This window comes from Alosa sapidissima, chromosome 16, assembly GCF_018492685.1.
Source record: "Alosa sapidissima isolate fAloSap1 chromosome 16, fAloSap1.pri, whole genome shotgun sequence".
Classification (NCBI taxonomy): Eukaryota; Metazoa; Chordata; class Actinopteri; order Clupeiformes; family Clupeidae; genus Alosa; species Alosa sapidissima.
Window position 1 is genome coordinate 13411880 of NC_055972.1, and position 19599 is coordinate 13431478.

Below are 19599 nucleotides of genomic sequence, written 5' to 3' on the forward strand. Positions count from 1 at the left end.
TGCTGTGCAGCTGAACTGCTTGAAATGAGGTGCAGGTGAAACCGGGAAAGAAGGGGTTAAGCAGTCTCGCTAACCAGTCCCTTCACTCACAGAGCACCTGAGGGGGGCCCTGCGATTATCTGCGCTGCCTGAAGTACACAACGTGATTCCAAACTGGCTGGGCTGCATTCACAAGTGAGCGGAGAGGCTCTGACTTTTTCAGCCCTCTGTAACGCGCGGCTCTGTTTCTGGGTGGAAGGTTCTCTCTGCTTTCCACAGCCTCTCCCGTCAGAATTGCAAAACAATCAGAGAGCGAGAGAGAGAGAGAGAGAGAAAGAGAGAGAGACAGACCCCGGATGAGGAGAGCCGGGACATTATTGATACGATGCTTGGTTGCACAGAGAACGAAAACATGGAGCAGAGTTCAACCAAAGATTTTAATAAATTCTATGTATTTTTTTTCTGGCGACGTTTTTTTTTACTGCTGCACAATCCTTGCTGGAATAAATTGGTTTATGAATAAATGAGCTTGCCTTCTCTCTCTTGTTAACATTGTTGAGAATTTGCACAAAGACCATTTTTTCCAGTCCAATTCAACTTTATGCCCGAGGGCATATATTAAAAATACATATGGAACGAGATAATGCACACAGGACGCAAATTCGTTAAGGATGTCACTGGCTAACAACCGAAGACTGGAGTTACACCAAAATAAGAGATACACATATTCAGCTGCTATGCAACTACAGCCCCAATTAACGTCAATGAATCCATTAGTAGCTACCGAGTACTGCGCATTTGGTTTACAACTGTATTCTGTCCCATAGCGTTAAATACTAACATGCAGAGCGTAGTGTTGATAAGGTGTGCAATATACACGTAGGCTATCTAGGTTTCAGTTACGCAAGAAAAGTTTGACAACTCTGAGGCTCTATGCTGTCTGAAGATATACTGTAAACATATAGGACATTAGCCTGAATATTTAGGTATAGAAGACCATCATTAGGCAAAAATAGGACATGTCTTCATCTTAAAGTCAATTAAATATCCGAATCCCTGCCCCGAAGCACAACATAATTTGCTCAGCACACGTTATACACCTAGAAACCCAAGGGTCTCAGCAAAGTCTATTTCTATCCCTTTAATTCCACTCCTATCTCAAATTTGTCAATGAAAAAAGTTCTTGACAATTGCCTCTCCAAAGAATCACGTTCAAGGAAATACATAATCGCGCGCACGGTATGGTGTTATTTAATTCAAGTTTTGGATTAAATGTATTAGTATCACTGGCGATCTGATCATTACCATAACCATTAATAGCCTACAGCAGAGACCAAAAGAGCTGGCAACCAGAGGTCGTTCCATTTCGGTCCCTGTTTGGTCATGAATAGAACTGTTCGCTGGGGTTTTCACTCCATAACATGGACTTGAGACCGACGCACGCATCAGAAAACTACTGGCCGAGACTCCAGTCGATCACACAGCCATATGGAAATTCATGGATTTAAATTATTTATCCTAATCGGTTCATTACTTTTTATGGTGGTGTATCTGCTAATCCTCCTAATATGCACGCTTACATTTTTTTTCATTTATGCAGTGTCTCTCATAGGACACATATTTCTTACACAGAGATACTTTGAAAAGTAGAAGTCTGCTAAATACATCATTTATTTTGTCAATGCTTTACTTGCCATATCATGCTCACGCATAACATTGCCAGACATCCTCTGTCTCAAAAGTGGACATCAGAATTACCACACGCACAAGCATGAGTGCATACAATTGAGCATAAGAATATTTTGGTTGTTTTAATCTGCTATCTCAATCTATGTAATTAAAAACATAGCATTTCAGCCAACAATAGCACTCCAACCAAACAACCCATGCGCTCAGAAGGCAAGTCGTCTGAAAGGCAGTGGGCGCTCATGTCTAAGGAAAAATACTGATGAGCGAACTAATGAAGCGTGAAAAAATAGCAGAAAATCCAATGCACCTAACCACGGTATTACTCTACAATCGCAGCAGCGCTCTCCACGAATCCGCCCAACTCATTTCCAAGCCCTGCATATGGTTACGTGGTAATGGATAAGCACTGTAGATAACACTCCATTGCGATTTAAGAAGAAGAGTGGAGAGAAAGAAAAGGGAGACGACTAAATTAAAATCGACATGAAACAGGTCAAGTTTATGGCGATGCTTTCACAAGCTAATCTCCTCAGGTCGGTTCCGGGAGCAAACCTTAATGAAGCAATAATGGCTACATTATTCAAAAATTTTCATTCCGATGGAGGCTAAAACAGCCTTAATAGTATGCAAATAACAGCGCAGCAGAGTAGTGACCCAGAAGACACGCTGAATAGCCTGCATTTTTTCCTCCACAGAAAGGAAGAGAAAAGACCCGCCACATACCTGATCAAGGGGCCCCGATGATCTTGTGATTTCTTCGCTGTCTGATTTTGATCCTCCTTCTCTGTCGTCTATAACCAAGTCGATGGGCATCTTGCCCTTCAAGCAGCTGATGTACCGGTGACAGAAATTGTCACAGAGTTCATGTACCTATAGACACAAAAGGGAACACATGAAATCACAAAGGGACATCACAGAGCATTGACAAGTGCAACCAGAACTCCCTTTGACATGGTAAAACGCTCCAAATGACAGCGACTGATGTTGCAATGCTCCTATGTGACCAGGCGCATGCAGAATGTGAAGGAACTTTATTTTCTTGCAAAATAGAGATATCGCAGAAAATTGACAGTGACAAGACGACTCACGGGCTACAACATATTCAACACCCGTGTTAAATTCATCTGCTCCCGGGGTTGTGGCCATTAGAGGGATGACCTGCTTGAGTGACATTTAAGGTAAACTGTTTAATTTCGTCTAGTTATTTCATTACCACCTACTTTCCAGGGAGTCAGATCGTCTCAGGCGTGCACGGGAGAGGAGATATTTGGCCACCCCTCCACTAAAGCCCATAAATGTGAACAACTAACGCTATAATGGATATTATGACAATATTAGCATTGAGTGCCAAGTGTAGATGTCCACTTGGAAGTTTAAGAGGTATCTCTAATCACAAGCGTCAGTCATGAGAGTCTGCTTTATTAAAATAACATTTAAAATACAGTTCATGACTACGCCTGGTCCTAGACGCAAACCATGAACAGATGTATGTTGGATGGCAAATTAAATATCGCTGACATCATACCACCCAATGGCTCCGAGATGCGACAACCACAGTAAGCTAATCAATGACTTTATTCAGCTTGCATGTTATTTCCACGACCATATCCATAAGCCCAAATAAAAGGCACCGTGGTAGTAAATTGAGATTATTGCTAAAATGTATCTGTTCCAGTTTTAGCAGCTTGCATTGTAATTAAACTCGGAAGAGAAATGGGCGCCATGATTGATTCTGACACTAATTGCAACAGACCAGGAAAAATACATTTATGCAAATAGAACCCATAGGTTTGAGAAGCAGAAGAGGCCAGTGGCGATGGGGGAATATTACCTTCTCGAGCTCCAAAAGATGAAATCGTAAAACTTGGATGGCTTGTATCATCTGAAAAATTAAAATAACAATAAAAGTTCAGCGCGTACTTAAATATGATGAAACAAGCATCTTAGGACTAAAATAAGGGCAACTGCTGAGGTGGTTTATGTCCGAGGGTTTCATCAAAACCTTATAATTGACTTCCAGGTTATAGCCTAGGCCCATATTACATCCAAATATAAAATAATAGGTTTTAGTAATGTGTGAAGAATCCTATCATCAAAAGAGCGCTATCAGCTGTACCTAAGATCCCAGTGAATAGTGGACTATCGGCTAAGGGTAAGGCTTTGTCAAACATGTAATATAAATATAGATAGAATTCATGTGAATGGGGACCTGGAAGTGAAACTATTTGCATAAAAAAACTTTTCATTGAAAGTTATGTGACGGCCCTCTAATGGCGGCAACAAAGACGGTTATCAGTGATGACAACCGAGGCTATCGTGAAATCAAACTATCCTATTGGAGGTAGGCGTAGGCCTACACAGGCTATTTTCTAGGCCCACAGTGTGACTACACTGCTGGAGTGGAACACAGCTTTTAGTGAGTAGGCGACCACCATGATAATATAAGCAACAATGTCCTCCGGTCTGATTCATAATCACGCCTGTATACTAATCAAATACATGATGTGCTTACCAGATTATCCAGCTCTGGATTCGATGAAAATAACGGTTTTTCTGCTCGGATCTAAAACATCACAAATACAACTCTTAGACTGCGTTATTTACAACACATAGCTTGTCCGACAGCAAAATAGAGAGCCAGACAAAATTAGACAATTTTAAATTAATAAAACTGTACACTTCTTTGAATGCCAAAGTAATTAGTTGTATATATATTTAAAAAATTCCGACCACTAAATCCAGATTAACAAGCAAACTCTGACCTGTTTCGCAAAAACTGCTATATCTTCATTGAAAGACTCTGATGAGCAGACATCGCCTCCTGCCACCCCAGGCTCTCTGGGCGTGCAAGTTGCTAATTCACATTTCTCAAAAATCAGTGCTAGGAGAGGGAACAGGGGGTGCCTGGAATAAAATACAAACCCAAATGTCACTGGGAGAAAAGGTAAGGGTCAGAATTGTGAAAAGGTTAATTCAACAACATCTGATAGCATCCCTGCAGAGTCCCAATAGTGGCCTGAGCCACGCCACAGGCAATCGCATAAGCTACATTTACTCAGAAAGTAGGCTACATAATAAATACAACCGAGTTCTTCCTAAGTGCGCACACGTTCACTAGGTCCAGCGCTGTGGTAGGCTTACGCAATTACTTTTTTTCATACTGCCCTAACACTTTGTTTATTTACGAGCATTCACTGTTTCATTTGTTATGATCATGTTTTGTGTTGTCACACAAATAAATGGCAGCTAAGTGCAACATATTTAGAAAGGATGTCAAGAAGATGGCAACAGCGACCCACTATCGGTCGCCTACACTGTCTGGTTTAGGCCAAACTTGCCATCTGTCGAATATTTAGTCAAAATAATTTCCAAAAATACTTTCCACAACTGAGATATAGGCTCCTCGGACATAGTGTTATAAAATACATTTCAAAATATCAGATAATGTAATGCTATCCATATCCTACAGGAGCATAATGATACTTTACTCATGCAGTCTATGAGATACGGGACGTTAAAAGGGGTATTAAGCGTGTGCGGGTTTGCTGTTGCTTTCTTGGCCACACTACTGTAGGCTATATTAGTTTTTGAATGCTGGTTTTAATTGTTATCTTTCAAAGATAACTCCGCTTAGGAAATATAATTTGTAAAAGTGACAATCAAAAATGGCACTTTGTTTTAAAATGTTGAATTATGGGATGTCATTTAAAACTCATGCACAATTTAAACAAGTCACCCCACCAACAAGCCCTAACGGCCCAGACAGGTTTAGAACACTCTGAATACGGAGACAACCGTACAACAACCACCAGCGCAAAAAAAATCAACAACTATAAGCCTGAGCTGACATAATGGTGTCAGGGTTGAACTTAAGCTTGCATGGAAACCCTTTTGCCCGATTTTACAACCTCTCTGCTCAGCCTCGTGACTCCAGCCTCTCGCCATTGACCAGTGCGTGTTTGTACACGCACCGAGTTCAGAGAAAGATACATGTGATTGACAGCTGAAACATACCCGTAAATGGAGTCTTTATCTCTTTTAAGAGCATCGTTGACTGAGGAGCCCATACTGGGTGGCATGGTGTTGGTGTGCGCCGTGTGCGGGTACTGGTGCGAGTGGAGCTGGGGCCCATGGTTCAGGTGGACAGCCGGCATGGCTCTGGCGCCGTGGTGATCCTGATACATCGCGGTTGACAATCCTACTCCGTCCATCCCATAATGGGGTAAATCTTCGTACTGCACACAACACAGGAAAATTACCCGAGTGACCATCACTGAGAACACTTACATGCTACAGAAATATTCAACCATGGTAGGCCGTGTTGTTTTATTAATAGAATTAAGGCCAGAAAACATTGCAAAAAGTTCGAAAAAGTAGGCCCATTATTGTTCTTTGCTCCATCATGTATTCACGTGTAAATGTAATATTCAGAATTAAAACTTTAATGGTGTTACTCATGTGCTGTCCCAAGGATATAACAAACCAATTTATACTACCAACTATACTATATATTAAATTAAATATTGTTTTGTTTTTACACTGAAAAGTGTTATCTGTATTATTAGTCTACAACAAATGTGTTATAACGCATGCATGATAATCTTAATTTGACTACATCCTAATTACACTTAATAATCCTATAACTATACTAGCCAAGAATAATTATTTCTGATACTTAACGATGATTGTTTTAAAATGTCTTAGAGGCTGGCCATCGTACTATGTTTTGCATGCAACTAAAGACAACTGACATGGAATTGTCTATAATTAAAACTTTAATTAATCAAATGTTATAGTTTATACATAGGGGTAAATACTAAAGACGAGTAAAATATATGTGCACATTAATATAAAGTGAATTAAATGGAGCTTTGGAACAACTACTATAACAAAACTTTAGCACTGTTTCTTTAACGAATTAATGCAAAAGAAATCTATTATTCATGATGTTAACAGAAAGTGACAACCTAATATCAGTGAAAGTGAGAATAAAAGGAATTACGTCCAAACCCTAAAGCTATAAAGGTGTAAACAGTCCGAATGGTGTTTCTGTGCCTTTACATGGAACATATCTGCGCCTTGTATTAGTGTATGAGCTTCACTTTGGAATTGTTAGAGCTTTATTTACAAATACGAAGTTAGCAAAGCCTGGGTAAGGCTTTTTAGTTGCATACACGATATCCTGATTTCTAGGACTGTTATTAAGATGTGCGCCATTGGCGTGCGCAAACTGGAATAATTTGTGCCAATCAATTAATTATTCTATACAATTGTGGGTTGAACTACTACTGATTAAATATGTCGTGAATCAAGGAAATGTCACAGAGGTGACATGGGATCTACATTGTGGACTCATGGCATAGAGACATCGAGTACCAGAAAATAACAATGTAGTCAAAAAAATTGGGAGGAGGGGTACTGTTCACAGCTGAAATGGGAAAATAATTTAGTGTTGTCTGTCCCTGTCCATCCTGAACAGTGAGATGTAGTACAGCTACTAGCAATAACTGATGTGATAAAGTTTTAAGATCTCCAAGTAGTTGAATCTCTGACAAATATCGTGCATGAATGTACAGGCAAAGATGGCAAAACATAATGCTGGCAGTCATGCCAGACAAACTAGAGAAAAGTTTGGCTGTGCGTCTGTCATCGGCCACGTTTCATTCTACAACACAGACCCGCTGAAACTTTTGGGAGTACGTACCCTCTGCGCCATCGCCCTCCTCTCTCCCTCGTCTTCCTTTCACTTCAAATATATCCCCTATGAGGCCAGGGTGAAGAAGAAATAAACACGCAAATTCCAAACGCGAGGCTTTTTGACAAAAAATCCGTATGTCTTTTCAAGGAAGAGGTGAAGCCAAGTCCTTCAGCTCAAGTTCAGCCAAAGCCAAGCAAACACGTCCTCTGCTTTCCCCAGGACAGCGACGGGGAGCGCACAAATCTTCTCCAAATCAGTAAGAAAATAGCCCTCAGACAAAACTAGAGAGTCTCATGGCTTTCTGCCACTCCGGTTGTCAATCAAAAGCGAGCTTGTCAAAGTACTGAATGAATGATGATCCTCCGCGCGCTTCGACTGGTTAGCACACCTAATGTTAATACACAAATGCACACAAAAATGAATCTCTCGCGTTTCTTTGATCACTCTCAGCTCCTGAGTTGATTTTGTATGCAATAGCCTCTAAATGAGATCAAGAGGAGGTGGGGTGATAATTCTGGCTTAGTTTTTCTTAAAGGAGCCACGATCGATGCTGCGAGCTTGCCTGCCCGTTTGTGTACAATGAGTGTATGTTGAAGGCAGCAGAGGACTGAATCTAGACGGGACTGCCGAAACCCGGAAGTAGTGGTGGCCATAACAGGTCGCGTCTTACACAATGCGGTGGGCTACAGCAAGTCTCTCGTAGAGAAGGGGGTGAGATACGTAGGAGGACATTTGAAAGCGCTCGGCTTGTATGCGAGTTTTGAGTTCATTCTGTGGGATACCATCTGCATACTCCGCTCAGGATCCTGCCGCATTTTAATGTTTTATCTTTGTGGATGCAGTAATTTTGTTCTAGCATGTAGTGCTGCACAATAGATCCTGACATATTTTCTAGAATACTCTCCCGAAGACTTCGTTGCGGATTTTTATAAAAGTCATTTAACTATCATCATGCGCTCTGGGACCATACACCATATAATGAGAACTGTGATTGTCAGATAAGTGCAGTACCATCATAAATGCAATTTATTCAAATTATCACCCTTGGACTTCAGATAGCAATGCCGACATAGTATTTTTTTTACCCTTCGTAGATGCAGGTTGAGCTGGCCGCATCTCATGTACTTACTGGACTTGAACTGTCTCCCGAAATGCTTTATCTGTTGCCTACATGATTGTCAAAACATCAGCTTGCAGTAGGAGAAAACTCTGCAGCTCATTTATTTGACTACAAAATATATGGAATTAATTTATGGATAGTTTCGTGCGTTTGGAATTCCCCAAGAAGAGTCAGGTACATGCAATCTGTTATTTTACACAACTGTCTTTGTTTATGGCATTGTAATATAATCTCATTGTGTATGCGTTATATGTGTTTAGTAAGCAAACTATATCAATTAGGACACATGCGTAAGAGTAATAAGGTGTAGGCTACAGACATTACTACACGCGATTGAAAACACCCCCATCAGATGAAAATGGGCTGACCCATGTGACTGTAAGGTTGAGGGTTTGGGGGGAATAGCCAATGAAAGCTGTGTGTTTTAAGGCAGGCTTTCCATTGGATTTAGAAATGATCAATTATGAAGTGATCAATCGCTCTAAGGCCCAAAATGAAGGGGAGTCGAGATTGAAAATAATAAGAAACACAAAATGATTCTTTATAGATTATCTAAAACCACACTTATATGAAATACTCTCTCTCTCTCTCTCTCTCGCTCTCTCTCTCTCTCTCTCACACACACACACACACACACACACACACACACACGCACACACACGTGTGTGTGTGTACTTGTGCAAAGTTGTGGTCTTAATTTTGTATTTGATCCTATTTTAGAAATGCACCTCGACTTCACTTAGTTAAGACTGTGTGACTGTGTATACCTGTTGTGCTCCTATTTTATATGGGATAGAATGGAAGATTTATGTAAGTTTGTCATTTATAAAGGTTGAAGTATTGCTATCTCACAGTCACAGTATGGATCACAGTTATAACCCACACCATTCGTGTAATATATAATGCCACATCTTTTTGAAAACCTGTATGGTAAAATACTTCACCTAATTATCAGCAGATCTCACGGCGTGTCACTACCATACAAGTTCATGCAATATCTTATTGAGGTATTTATATACTGAAGTTGGAGTGCCATTTAAATAGTGTGTATAATTCTAAAGAGGGAGATTTTTGCTGATGTTCCCTGTCAAAGTTGTTAAACTCCCAATAATAAAGTTACTTTTATGCTTATCTCCTGTTGTAATGCCACTGCAAATTCATCATATTATGTTTAGCCAAGCGTCTAATTCAGCTTTAAGTAGCATTGTTCTCTTCCTTTATGTCAAAGTGCGTAACGTGTTAGTTGTATTCAAATGACAAGGTGACAAGGTGTATGAAGTTTGCCTAAGAAGCATCTGTCATCGATCAGAAGCGTTTTCTGCCCGCAACAGTGTCATATCAGATAATGCAAGCCTCTGCCACAGCCAGCAGTTCCCGTGGCTGTTCAGCACTGAGATCTTTGGTCAAATTTACAGGCATGAAATGACTATTAAATCCCCAAAGCGCGCAGCAAAGCGCAGGATAGGACACATGGCGCAACTCGGTCGACGGATACAAAGTCTGATAGTGAAACTCTTGGGGACTAAACTCAAGAATATAAAGGGAACGTTTCACTTAAGGAGTGCGCATAGTGGGGTATTCCTATGCTCTGTATAGGCCTTTGCGCTGAAAACTGTAAATTGGTGGGTAAGTGTTTCTCTTTGAAAACATGTGCGGTTGGCTTTGGATTACTACTGTCTAAGATGAGCTTGTGTAAACTGCCTTTAAAATATATTAACATTCTTTGTGTAATTGAGTATTCTGACGCTAAGTAATTATCATCTTGTTCGTTCAAGTGACCGCTTTAATTTCAAATAATGTAGAATTTGGAAAAATAAGGTGAAACAACTATTCCTCGCCTCTGCGTCACATTGGCCGTGAAAAGCGACACTGCTCTTGGTATAACTTCAGCTTAAGATGGCATGAAAGCCTCATTATGCCAACACTGTCACAGTACCAGAATGGTATTATAAAGTAATTAAGTTGCTTCAATTAGCATATATAAAAGGACGCCCTAGACCATAATGTAGGCGAGAACTTTTACTCCTTAGGTTGCCTTTAACCAAGGGTCAACACATTTTAGCATGCATCAAAGAATAAACTCCATTCCGGCATTGTAAGCCTCTGGATGACTTGTAATCCTCAGCACTCTTATTAAATCAGTTGGCAGTGGAGTCTGCTTTCATAGCAAACATTGGCTCTTAGACTATGATCCATTGTCTGTAAGTATTAGTCTTAATGAGTATTACACTAAAACAATGGTTATGTGAACATATTTTATCAAATTAATAACATTAAACTGCATTATTTATCACGGTTAAGGAATAGGAGCATATTCTAAATGGGTTTCAGTTGGGAATGTGTATAAGACCATATGACAATTCAACAAAATTTACATGCATTTAAACCCTTTAAATGCATGTCAAAATTAGATTAGGCTACTTACTTTTTAAACACACTGTTGTTTGCATGCAGATATAGGCTACAGTTTCAGAGCAACGTTTGCAAATTCGCTGTGTAGAACTAACTACTTTTGTCAAAATACCCATTATGCCCTAATATTTGTTGCTCCTCTTAATTTTCCTTTTCCTTTGAGCGTTCCCATTGAAAGCAACTGGCGGAGTGGTTCAGAAGTCAAACGGAGGTCAGTCTTTACAACCCCCGCAGCAATCTGCGGGAAACTTGTTGAAATGCGCAGAGGCCAGGCAGCGCTGAATTCAGCTGTGTGTAACCAAAATGAGCATTTCAGGAAAATTTTAAAAACTGCACGGGGTACGAGAGGAAATTATAATCTGCGTGTGTTTGAAAACAAGAAAGTGTGATTTAAAATATATAGGCTAGGCTTCAGCAACGTATTGTGTAAAACTGTATTGAAATGGTCTCGTCGAAATGTATACCAATTTTAAGATATCCTACTCTAATATACACAGAACACTTTTTAAGTCGTATATCTTTATTCAAAATGTCATACCAAGTAGATTGTAAAGCCATTCTTAAATTATTAACTCGTTCAATCTTACTCTTTTACTGGCACAATGTCACAAGCAGAAGCATATAGAATATATGTTAACAGGTCTGTCGCAATTTTTGAAATGTATTTTGTACAACATAGACAACAGTTTGGGGGGTTGTGGTTATTTTAAACCGGAGTTGTTTACCCACTTTAAAGTGTCTTCTGACATTAAACTTAAATTATTTCTAAAAAGTGTTTTTTTCTTTGCAGTTTAAGGCACCTGAAGTTGAAATATGCATCAAAGTTTAGTATAGTGTTTTATTAGAATTTATCAGAATTAGAAGTTTGAGTCACCACAAAAAAAAAAAAAAAAACACCCTATCCAAACGCACTGCTTATTTGAATTTTGCATAATACTCAATACATATGGCCACATAATTTGGGAGTAATATGATAGAGGAGTCTTTTTGACAAATTTTAAGAGTAACACAAGATGTTTCACACTACCAAAAGTTGTTTTGAGAATCTTTGAAGGCGAAGCGTTTACGGTTAATCATGTGCGCCTTCTACTGGTGGTGAAAAGAACCACAGCATTCCGCCAAAGGTAAGTTCATCAAGTTTCGAGTTGAAAAAAATATGCATAGCATAAACACACCGATCATTCATAAAATGTTTTTTTTTACTTCAGTGTATAACGTACATAATACAAACATTTTGTAGAACCACATCGACTTTTGTTAGAGTACAGAAATAAAAATGTAACCTACCTATCATTTTGTGGACCAATAAAAGCTGAGACCACTTAGGCTATTTCTTTAACCAGTATAGTTTTTAGCACGTAAGGCCTAATATGGATTACACAAATTCACTATCACACAGAATCTATTGATCTGTATCTATCTGTAATTAACTTTATCTTATTTTATATACCTGTGATCAATGTTCCCATCTAAAACCGTTAAATAGCCTATGTATCTAAGTTTAATTTCTTGATAAGACCGTTGCTTAAATGAGTGTGTATGTAGATTCTGTAAAGGATTATTATGTTTTTGTTCACTGCGTTATTTTATATTCCCTGTACGTTATTTTATATTCCCTGTCCATGTGTAGCAAACGTTCGGATTTAATCCAAACATGGACTGAATAACGATATGACGACTGAACTTTACACCTGAAATAAAAACCGTTAAAATATATTTACACATTTTGTGATTTAATGTCTTGATGAAAAACAATTTTGGAAGTTTTAACACACAGAGTAAAATATTGTGTAGGCTACCGAAAATATTGACAAGGGCAAAACTCACTTGGAGTGATAAATTACATATGAATTCTCCTGTATATCAATGATTACGAACATTTTATTTGTGGTTAATTATGTTGATATATGTAGATTCCTTATTTTTTCCATTGCTTAATAATATGTTTTTTGCCTCTTTTTCCTGTTCTGACCAATTTGGTGTGGATGTAGGTGTTTGCAGATAAATGGGAGCCACACACACATATAGCAGGGAAAGATCTAAAATAGCCCTAAATGCTGCCACTCAATTTTCACATCAGGCCTCAAGTCACTAGACTGTGGAATTGAACGTTTGCAGCACACTGCCAAGGTGATTGTGTGATTCTGAATCCATGGATGAATGTGGCAGCAGCAGCGCTCCCCTTCTCTCACTCCCCTCGCTCACCCTTTCGGCTGCAGCAAGCGCCGCAGCATTTGTCACTTTGGCTATTATTTCAGGTGTGCTAATGGGATAGGAGCCACACGGGGGTGAAGAGGGGTGGGGGGGGGGGGGGGTATGGCAGATTAGTGTGATTTCATCTGGCCGCATTTGTCGTCTGCCAGGTTAAGGCTGCTGGACCCAAGAGGTGAAAAGTGAAGTGACTGACCATGGGCAAAAAGAAAAAACCGAGGGATTTCGGTGAGGGAAAGACAGAGGGAGAGGGTGATGGAGAGGAGAGGGGAGATGGAGGAGTGGAGTGCCAGGACCGTGTCACGTGGGGGGCAATCACAAAGTGCAGAGGATGAGTCTCGCACCTCCCAGGGAGGCTGTGAATTGATCAGCACCTCCGAGAAAGAAAAAGGGAGAGCGAGAAAGAGAGAGAGAGAAAGAGCAGGGTGAGAGTGATAGAGCATTTTGCAGTAGATGTGTGAAGACCTACATTTCCCTGCACGGATGGGTGTGGGGGGTGGGGGGTTTAGCTAGGCCTCACATCGTCGTAGGCCGACTCTAATGAGGGCCTCAGCCTGTCCTCCTCACACAGACACACACACACACATATCTGACAGAGATAGATGCGTGCGGTGTGTGCTGGTGTCTGTGCATCTCAAGGGGAGGTGGATCCCAGTCTTTTCTTATCACAGCAAAGGCCTCACATACTCTCTCTCCTCTCTCTCTCTCTCTCTCTCTCTCTCTCTGTCTCCCTTTTCTCTCACACGCTCTTCCTCTCTCTTTCTCTGAATCTCTGTCCTCTGAATGGAACAGAATGTGGTCATGCATTCTGGAATTAGGGGAGGGCTGCTGCTAGAACAAACACACAATCATCCTGACACCTGCTCACATAATAAATGACCTGCCAGGGGTGGACATGATGGTCTGGTCACCAAAGGGTGGGTGTGCCACCCCCAACCCTCCACCACCCAACCCAGCCCCATCTTCACAGTGCAAACAGGCCAACTGTGAAAGGGGGGGGGGGGGGGTCTGATGAAGCCATAAGGACAGGAGCTACAGTTAAACACACAACAGCGCGTGAACTCAAGAATACACACTCTCCTCAAACAGCCTTTGCACCTCTCAATGAATGTCACTGCCAACAAAAACAAACACGGAAGTGTGAAAATAAAACCAAACAAAATAAACCCAATCTGAAAGTTTGTTTGTACTGTTCACCGGAATTGTTGCCTGCTCTGGAACAGATTCGTATCCCTTTGCTGCCAGTCTGTTACTTTTGCAGCACTAGTCTTGATCTGTTGCCACAGATGAAGAATGATGTCCATTACCTAAGCTAACATGGACTTAAGGCATAACAACTAATCTAATAGCAGTGCCTAGAGCCAAACTATCATCAAGTTGATCGGGTGCACAGGCAAAGAGAGGGAACATCTTTTTAAATTAATCTAAAGTGTATTATGACTCATTGTCTGTCTTAATCTGACTTTTTTATTGTTTAAAACAATTTTTTGTTAGTACACTGACATTAACCAGAAAAAAGGGCTGGGCCTTTGGAAGCATGAACAGCACGGCCTCCGAGTGAAGTGAAAGTCCTCAGGCTTTTGTCTGCTGGTAGTAGGCAGGCCGGCGGGCTGCGTCCCCTGGGCTTTCTCCACTGCCCTGGGGTAAAGCAGAATCACAGAGACTCCTGACCCAAACACTCGGCACTTTGATTGCAGACCCTCCCGGCTAACAATGGCCTGAATGGGATCCGACGCTGAGGGTCTCGCCGCGTCCCCAAAGGAAACCCACACCGGGGGTAGAGAGGGTCCCGGCCAGGGGGCGAAAGAAGGCCGACCGGCCCCTGTCCCCTGAGCACAAGGCTCGCTGGGGGTCTTTCCCACCCCTCTTGCGGGACCTGTGTAGGCATCTAGTTTCAAGAAAGTACACTTGTTTTTAAATGTCATTTGTTTTATGTGAGGAAGACACACATTGCACTTTTTACAATTCTGTCTGCTAACTTGCTTTGATTTGATATTGTTTGTTACACCATTTGTAGTTCATTCCTTTTACAAAATGGCATTAGGGCCCTCAAATGCCAACATTCCCCGCTAATGTATTTGGTGACAGATGTGTTGCCGCTGTTGGTGGTGTTCGTAATATGGCACAGAGTGTGTTTGAGATAGCGGATTCCTTTGAGTTAAGTTCAAGGCACAAATGGTTTCACGGCTTTGAGGGAACACACTGCACCTAATGTGGGCAATTAAAGCGCAGGACTTCAAAGCAGGTCACACTTCAGCAACTGGTCAGTGCCTCAGTTTCAATCTGCAGCATTAACACTATTAGTGGTGACAAAATTGGGTGAAGACAATCAACCTGTGAATTTATGTTACAAACGCAGACCAATAAAATATTTTCTGCACTTAAATGGAGTGGATTGCTCGATCTTTTCGGGGTAAGAACTTCTCAATACACATGCACCAAGGGGCATCACTTTGCATTTGAAACCTCTAGGTTTTTTTTTTTCCCCGACTCGGTGATGGTTCTGCTTGGGATTTGCCGTGATGGGCATGATAACGTGGAGAGCATGTGGCGGGCGCTGGGGAGGGAGCCGGCCCCAGTTCAGGAGCAGGGCAGCGGCACACACGCAGGACTGAATTGAATTAGTGACATTCGGAGGGGAGGCTGCGGCATCGGTTACCAGGGCCATCCTATCTCCCACACAGAGTTAAACAAGGTGAGGGCAGCAGAAGGTCACAGACATGGCACACTCGAGGACTGCTTTAGGTAAAGACAAGGCGCGGATCAAGTTTTTTGTGTGTGTGGATAGTTTTTGTACATTCATATATTGATGAAAATAAAATGGAAACATGCAAAAAGGTGATATTTATTTTATGTTTAAAATTAAAGAGATAGATGAAGATGTTTTTGAGCCTCAACTAGCCATAAAACTCTACTATATAATACTGATAATAGGACACCTTTTGCACACACACCTGAAGCGAATGATATAATAACTCAATGCATAGAGATTGTGTAGTTAAAGATTACATATAGCGGCTCCTCACTGTGATATATGTTGCAGGGTATTTATGGGAGAGTATTTTTATCCACAGCCCACTGTATTATTCAGACACACACATACCCGTGTTAATGGATATACATGAGCTGAGGAAGAGAGCAGGTACACTCTCTCCCTCCTTCTCTCTCTCCCTCTCTCTCTTCCTCATGTTTTTTTTTTTTCTTTCATGCCCCTCTCTCGTTCTCTCCAACACCAGCTTAGGTGAATTACAATGTACCCGTGTCCTTGCGCTTGGCTAATTGAACTGTAAACTTGGGCAGAGATAGCATTCATTTCCTCTGGCTCCCACAGGATGATTTATCTGAAGGAATGGCTCTTTGCATCAGCTAAAAGCACTCCGCTAAATCACACCGCTCTCCCTGAGCGATTTCATCACTTCATTAATTTAAGATATCATTACGGCCAGCGGTGACACAACTCTGAACAATGGTACATGCTTCAGATATTAATCGTCCTGCCGTAACAAAGACACTTTGTTTCCTCCTGATTTACCTTTTGTTATCCTACCCGTTTGATTTACATTTTGTGGTTCTATCTGATTGATTTGGCTTTTGTGTGGTTGAGATAAGGAGCCGACACATCTGTGCCTATCTGTGGCATTTTATGTGAATGGGCCCACCTCTGGATGGATTATTGTAGCATTGGAGCGATAGTGTGTCGTCATGGCAGTTTGTGAGTACTTTGTCAGTCTCACATTATTTTTAGGTGTTAGCAAAAAGTGAGTTAAAATATACAAATCTGTACAAATAGCACTTATAATATCTGTATTAATATATTTGTTTGTTAGACATTATATTTCATGAATAATGAATACATATCTGATCCTGTGTGTGTGTGTGTGTGTGTATAAATTTAGAGAACATATGTAGTATTTAGTACTCTTATCCACATTTCCTCACAACACATGGAACAAACACACACGCACACACACACACACACACACACACACATGCACAGACTGATCTTGACTAACAGAGACGGTGCCGTATAAACACACCAGCACCACTCATCCAAGTTCAAACCCACGACAACAAAAATACACATTTTGGCGTCGTTTTGAACTTGCTGGGGCTCGTGCCCCTGCCACCAGAGAGTTCACATCACAGGGCAGTGTGTAAACATTTTAGAGATTGACCCTTGACCCTTGGCGGCTGACGAGGGGGGCGGCAGTGACGACGCTTTGTGTCCTCCCGGAGACCACGTCCGCCTCGATTGGGCTTCATCACGAGTTCCAGACGAGCGCTTATTTGACATTGCCGCTGCAACCCGAGCTCCCTCCACAAAGACTCGTACCTGAGTTTACAGCACAGTTAAACCGCGCTCTTGTTGTTCTACCGATTTACTGCACCGTAATTGCACTTGAACTGCACGTGGTTTTCATTTGCCAATCCAGCAAAGATAAAAGAAAAAGCATGGGGCTTGCTGGTATAATGGGGTGACTAGGTGTGTGTGTGTGTGTGTGTGTGTGTGTGTGTGCGTGTGCGTGCGTCAGTGTGTGCTTTGCTCGTGGGGACGTGTGTTCATGTGTATATTAAGCATGTAAGGTTTTACCGACAAACCCAAACATCCTTTAGAGTTGTAATCAGGTTTAAAGTAGAAAGAGAGTGATGTCATCACTACTTAATATAAATGTTGACCACGGTTGTTCTAATGGCAGCTTGGAGCGCACTGTGGAATGCACTTTGTTCGGACGGCCGAGATGAACAAGATATTCCCATTTAATTCACGGCTCTCCTTTCCAGCACTGGCCTCTGCGCTCCAAATGTATTGCTCCGGGAATGGAAACAAATATTTGTGAAATGACCATTGGCCACTCTTGTGAGCGAGTGGAGTGGACTCCTGGAGTAATTTTTCTGTCGATCGGGGCCAGAATAGAGAGCGTCTGGTTATGGAACGGCGTCGATACATGGCCTAGGTTTTTTTTTTTTTGCTCGCTGGAGAAGTCCCGTATAAATCACCCAGCTGCTCGGACATGTTTATGAAAGTTACATGGATTAAGCCCCAGCTGTGTCGAAGAAAATGCCCCCCTTAGCCCCCCCCCCCCAAAACACATACACACACACACACTTTCCCTCCACTGATACCACACCATCCTACAACACATAGGGCAACATTGAAATGGAATACTTGACTTAGAACAGTTTATCAGAAACAAGACTTCTAATAGTTTGGCCCTCTCTCACTCTGTATCTGTTTCACCATCACACGGTGTCCATGCACATAATGCAGAAACCTTCTAACAAGCCTCTGTAACCAGGCTGCAGGATGAACAAACAGCACTCGTGCTTCAGTCAAAATTAAAATACCAACGCTTAATAAGCAAGTCTTCTTTAATGGTTTCATTCTCTGATCAATTCACATTTGTCGGGGTGTGTGTGAGCGGGGGGGGGGGGTTGAAATGAATAAAAAAAAACTGAAGAGGAATTGTCCTCACCATGAGACCTTGCTGGAAATTCCCTCATAAATCCCTCTCTTGTGGGTTTGGCAGCGTCCGCGTTGCGCCACGCCGTAGTGCCTCACGCCAGGGTGTTGTGCCGCCGCGACCGCCTCCGTGTGATCTAAACTCAAGTGTGTTAATGGCGGACAGGCTTCTCTCCTCTCCTCTCCCCTGCCCTGCCCTCCACCACTTGCTGTTCGAGGGGTGAGCGGGGGTCCTGACAAACATGCTTTGCCACTCACAAAGCTGACAATGCATTGAGTCTGTTGACAAGAGCAGGAGCAGATTCCCCTAATGGCACTTTATTAGGAGGGTTTTGTGTGCAGGGTTCAGAGAGGAGCTCTGGAGGGGGAAGGCAAGAGGCCTCGGCTGCTCTCTTGACCAAAGCGCCACTTTCTTTTTTCTTTTTTTCTTTCTCTTTTTTTGGGGACGCAAACAAAAGGCAGTTTGAGGAAAAGCTGGACTGTGTTTCCACGACTTCAGATTAGGTGGAGTGATAGGATTAGGCCTTAATGACTTGGACTTTGAAGACAAAGGGAGTTTTCGGCAAAGAGGCTTAGATATGGAAGAATTAACAGCACCCAACCATTGCCCTCTCCTTCTATCAACCCCCCCCCCCCCTCCTCGCTCTCTCTCTCTCATCCTTTTTCATCACAATCTCCTCACTTTTTCTATTTCTCTCAGGAGCAGGTAGAGGTCAATGAGGAGACTAAAATGACCTATTAGGAAGATTAAGGGTGATACAATAGCACTAGCAGCAGGTGACTACACCGAGTTCCTCAGCAGGCCAAAGATTCTCTTGGATGACTTGACAATCCATCAATTTGGTTACTAAATTAGCAATCATGGATTCGTAAGGAGTACAAGGTAACATTTTGAAACAACCCTGCTGATCTGAATGCCTAGATCTAATAATAGACAATGTGCACATGACGATATCTCTCCAGCACTTTCTTTCTTTCTCTCTCTCTTGAAAAGTTAGCATCTGCCACTCATAAATCCAAATCTACTTT

The 19599-nt window shown here is 41.7% G+C and overlaps 1 protein-coding gene across 1 annotated transcript in view; it reads right to left on the reverse strand.

The window, feature by feature from the left end:
* The window catches only part of LOC121685593 (homeobox protein Meis1-like), a 14212-nt gene extending 6214 nt beyond the window's left edge, over nt 1–7998 (reverse strand). Inside the window, exons 1-6 of the mRNA XM_042066194.1 lie at nt 7373–7998; nt 5683–5903; nt 4431–4572; nt 4181–4231; nt 3500–3550; nt 2392–2538 (exon numbers count right to left, since the gene is read on the reverse strand). Of these exons, the coding sequence (XP_041922128.1) occupies nt 2392–2538; nt 3500–3550; nt 4181–4231; nt 4431–4572; nt 5683–5903; nt 7373–7384 (624 nt within the window). The 5' untranslated portion in view covers nt 7385–7998. The remainder of the gene's footprint in view (nt 1–2391; nt 2539–3499; nt 3551–4180; nt 4232–4430; nt 4573–5682; nt 5904–7372) is intronic.
* Between the last annotated feature and the right edge of the window lie 11601 nt (nt 7999–19599).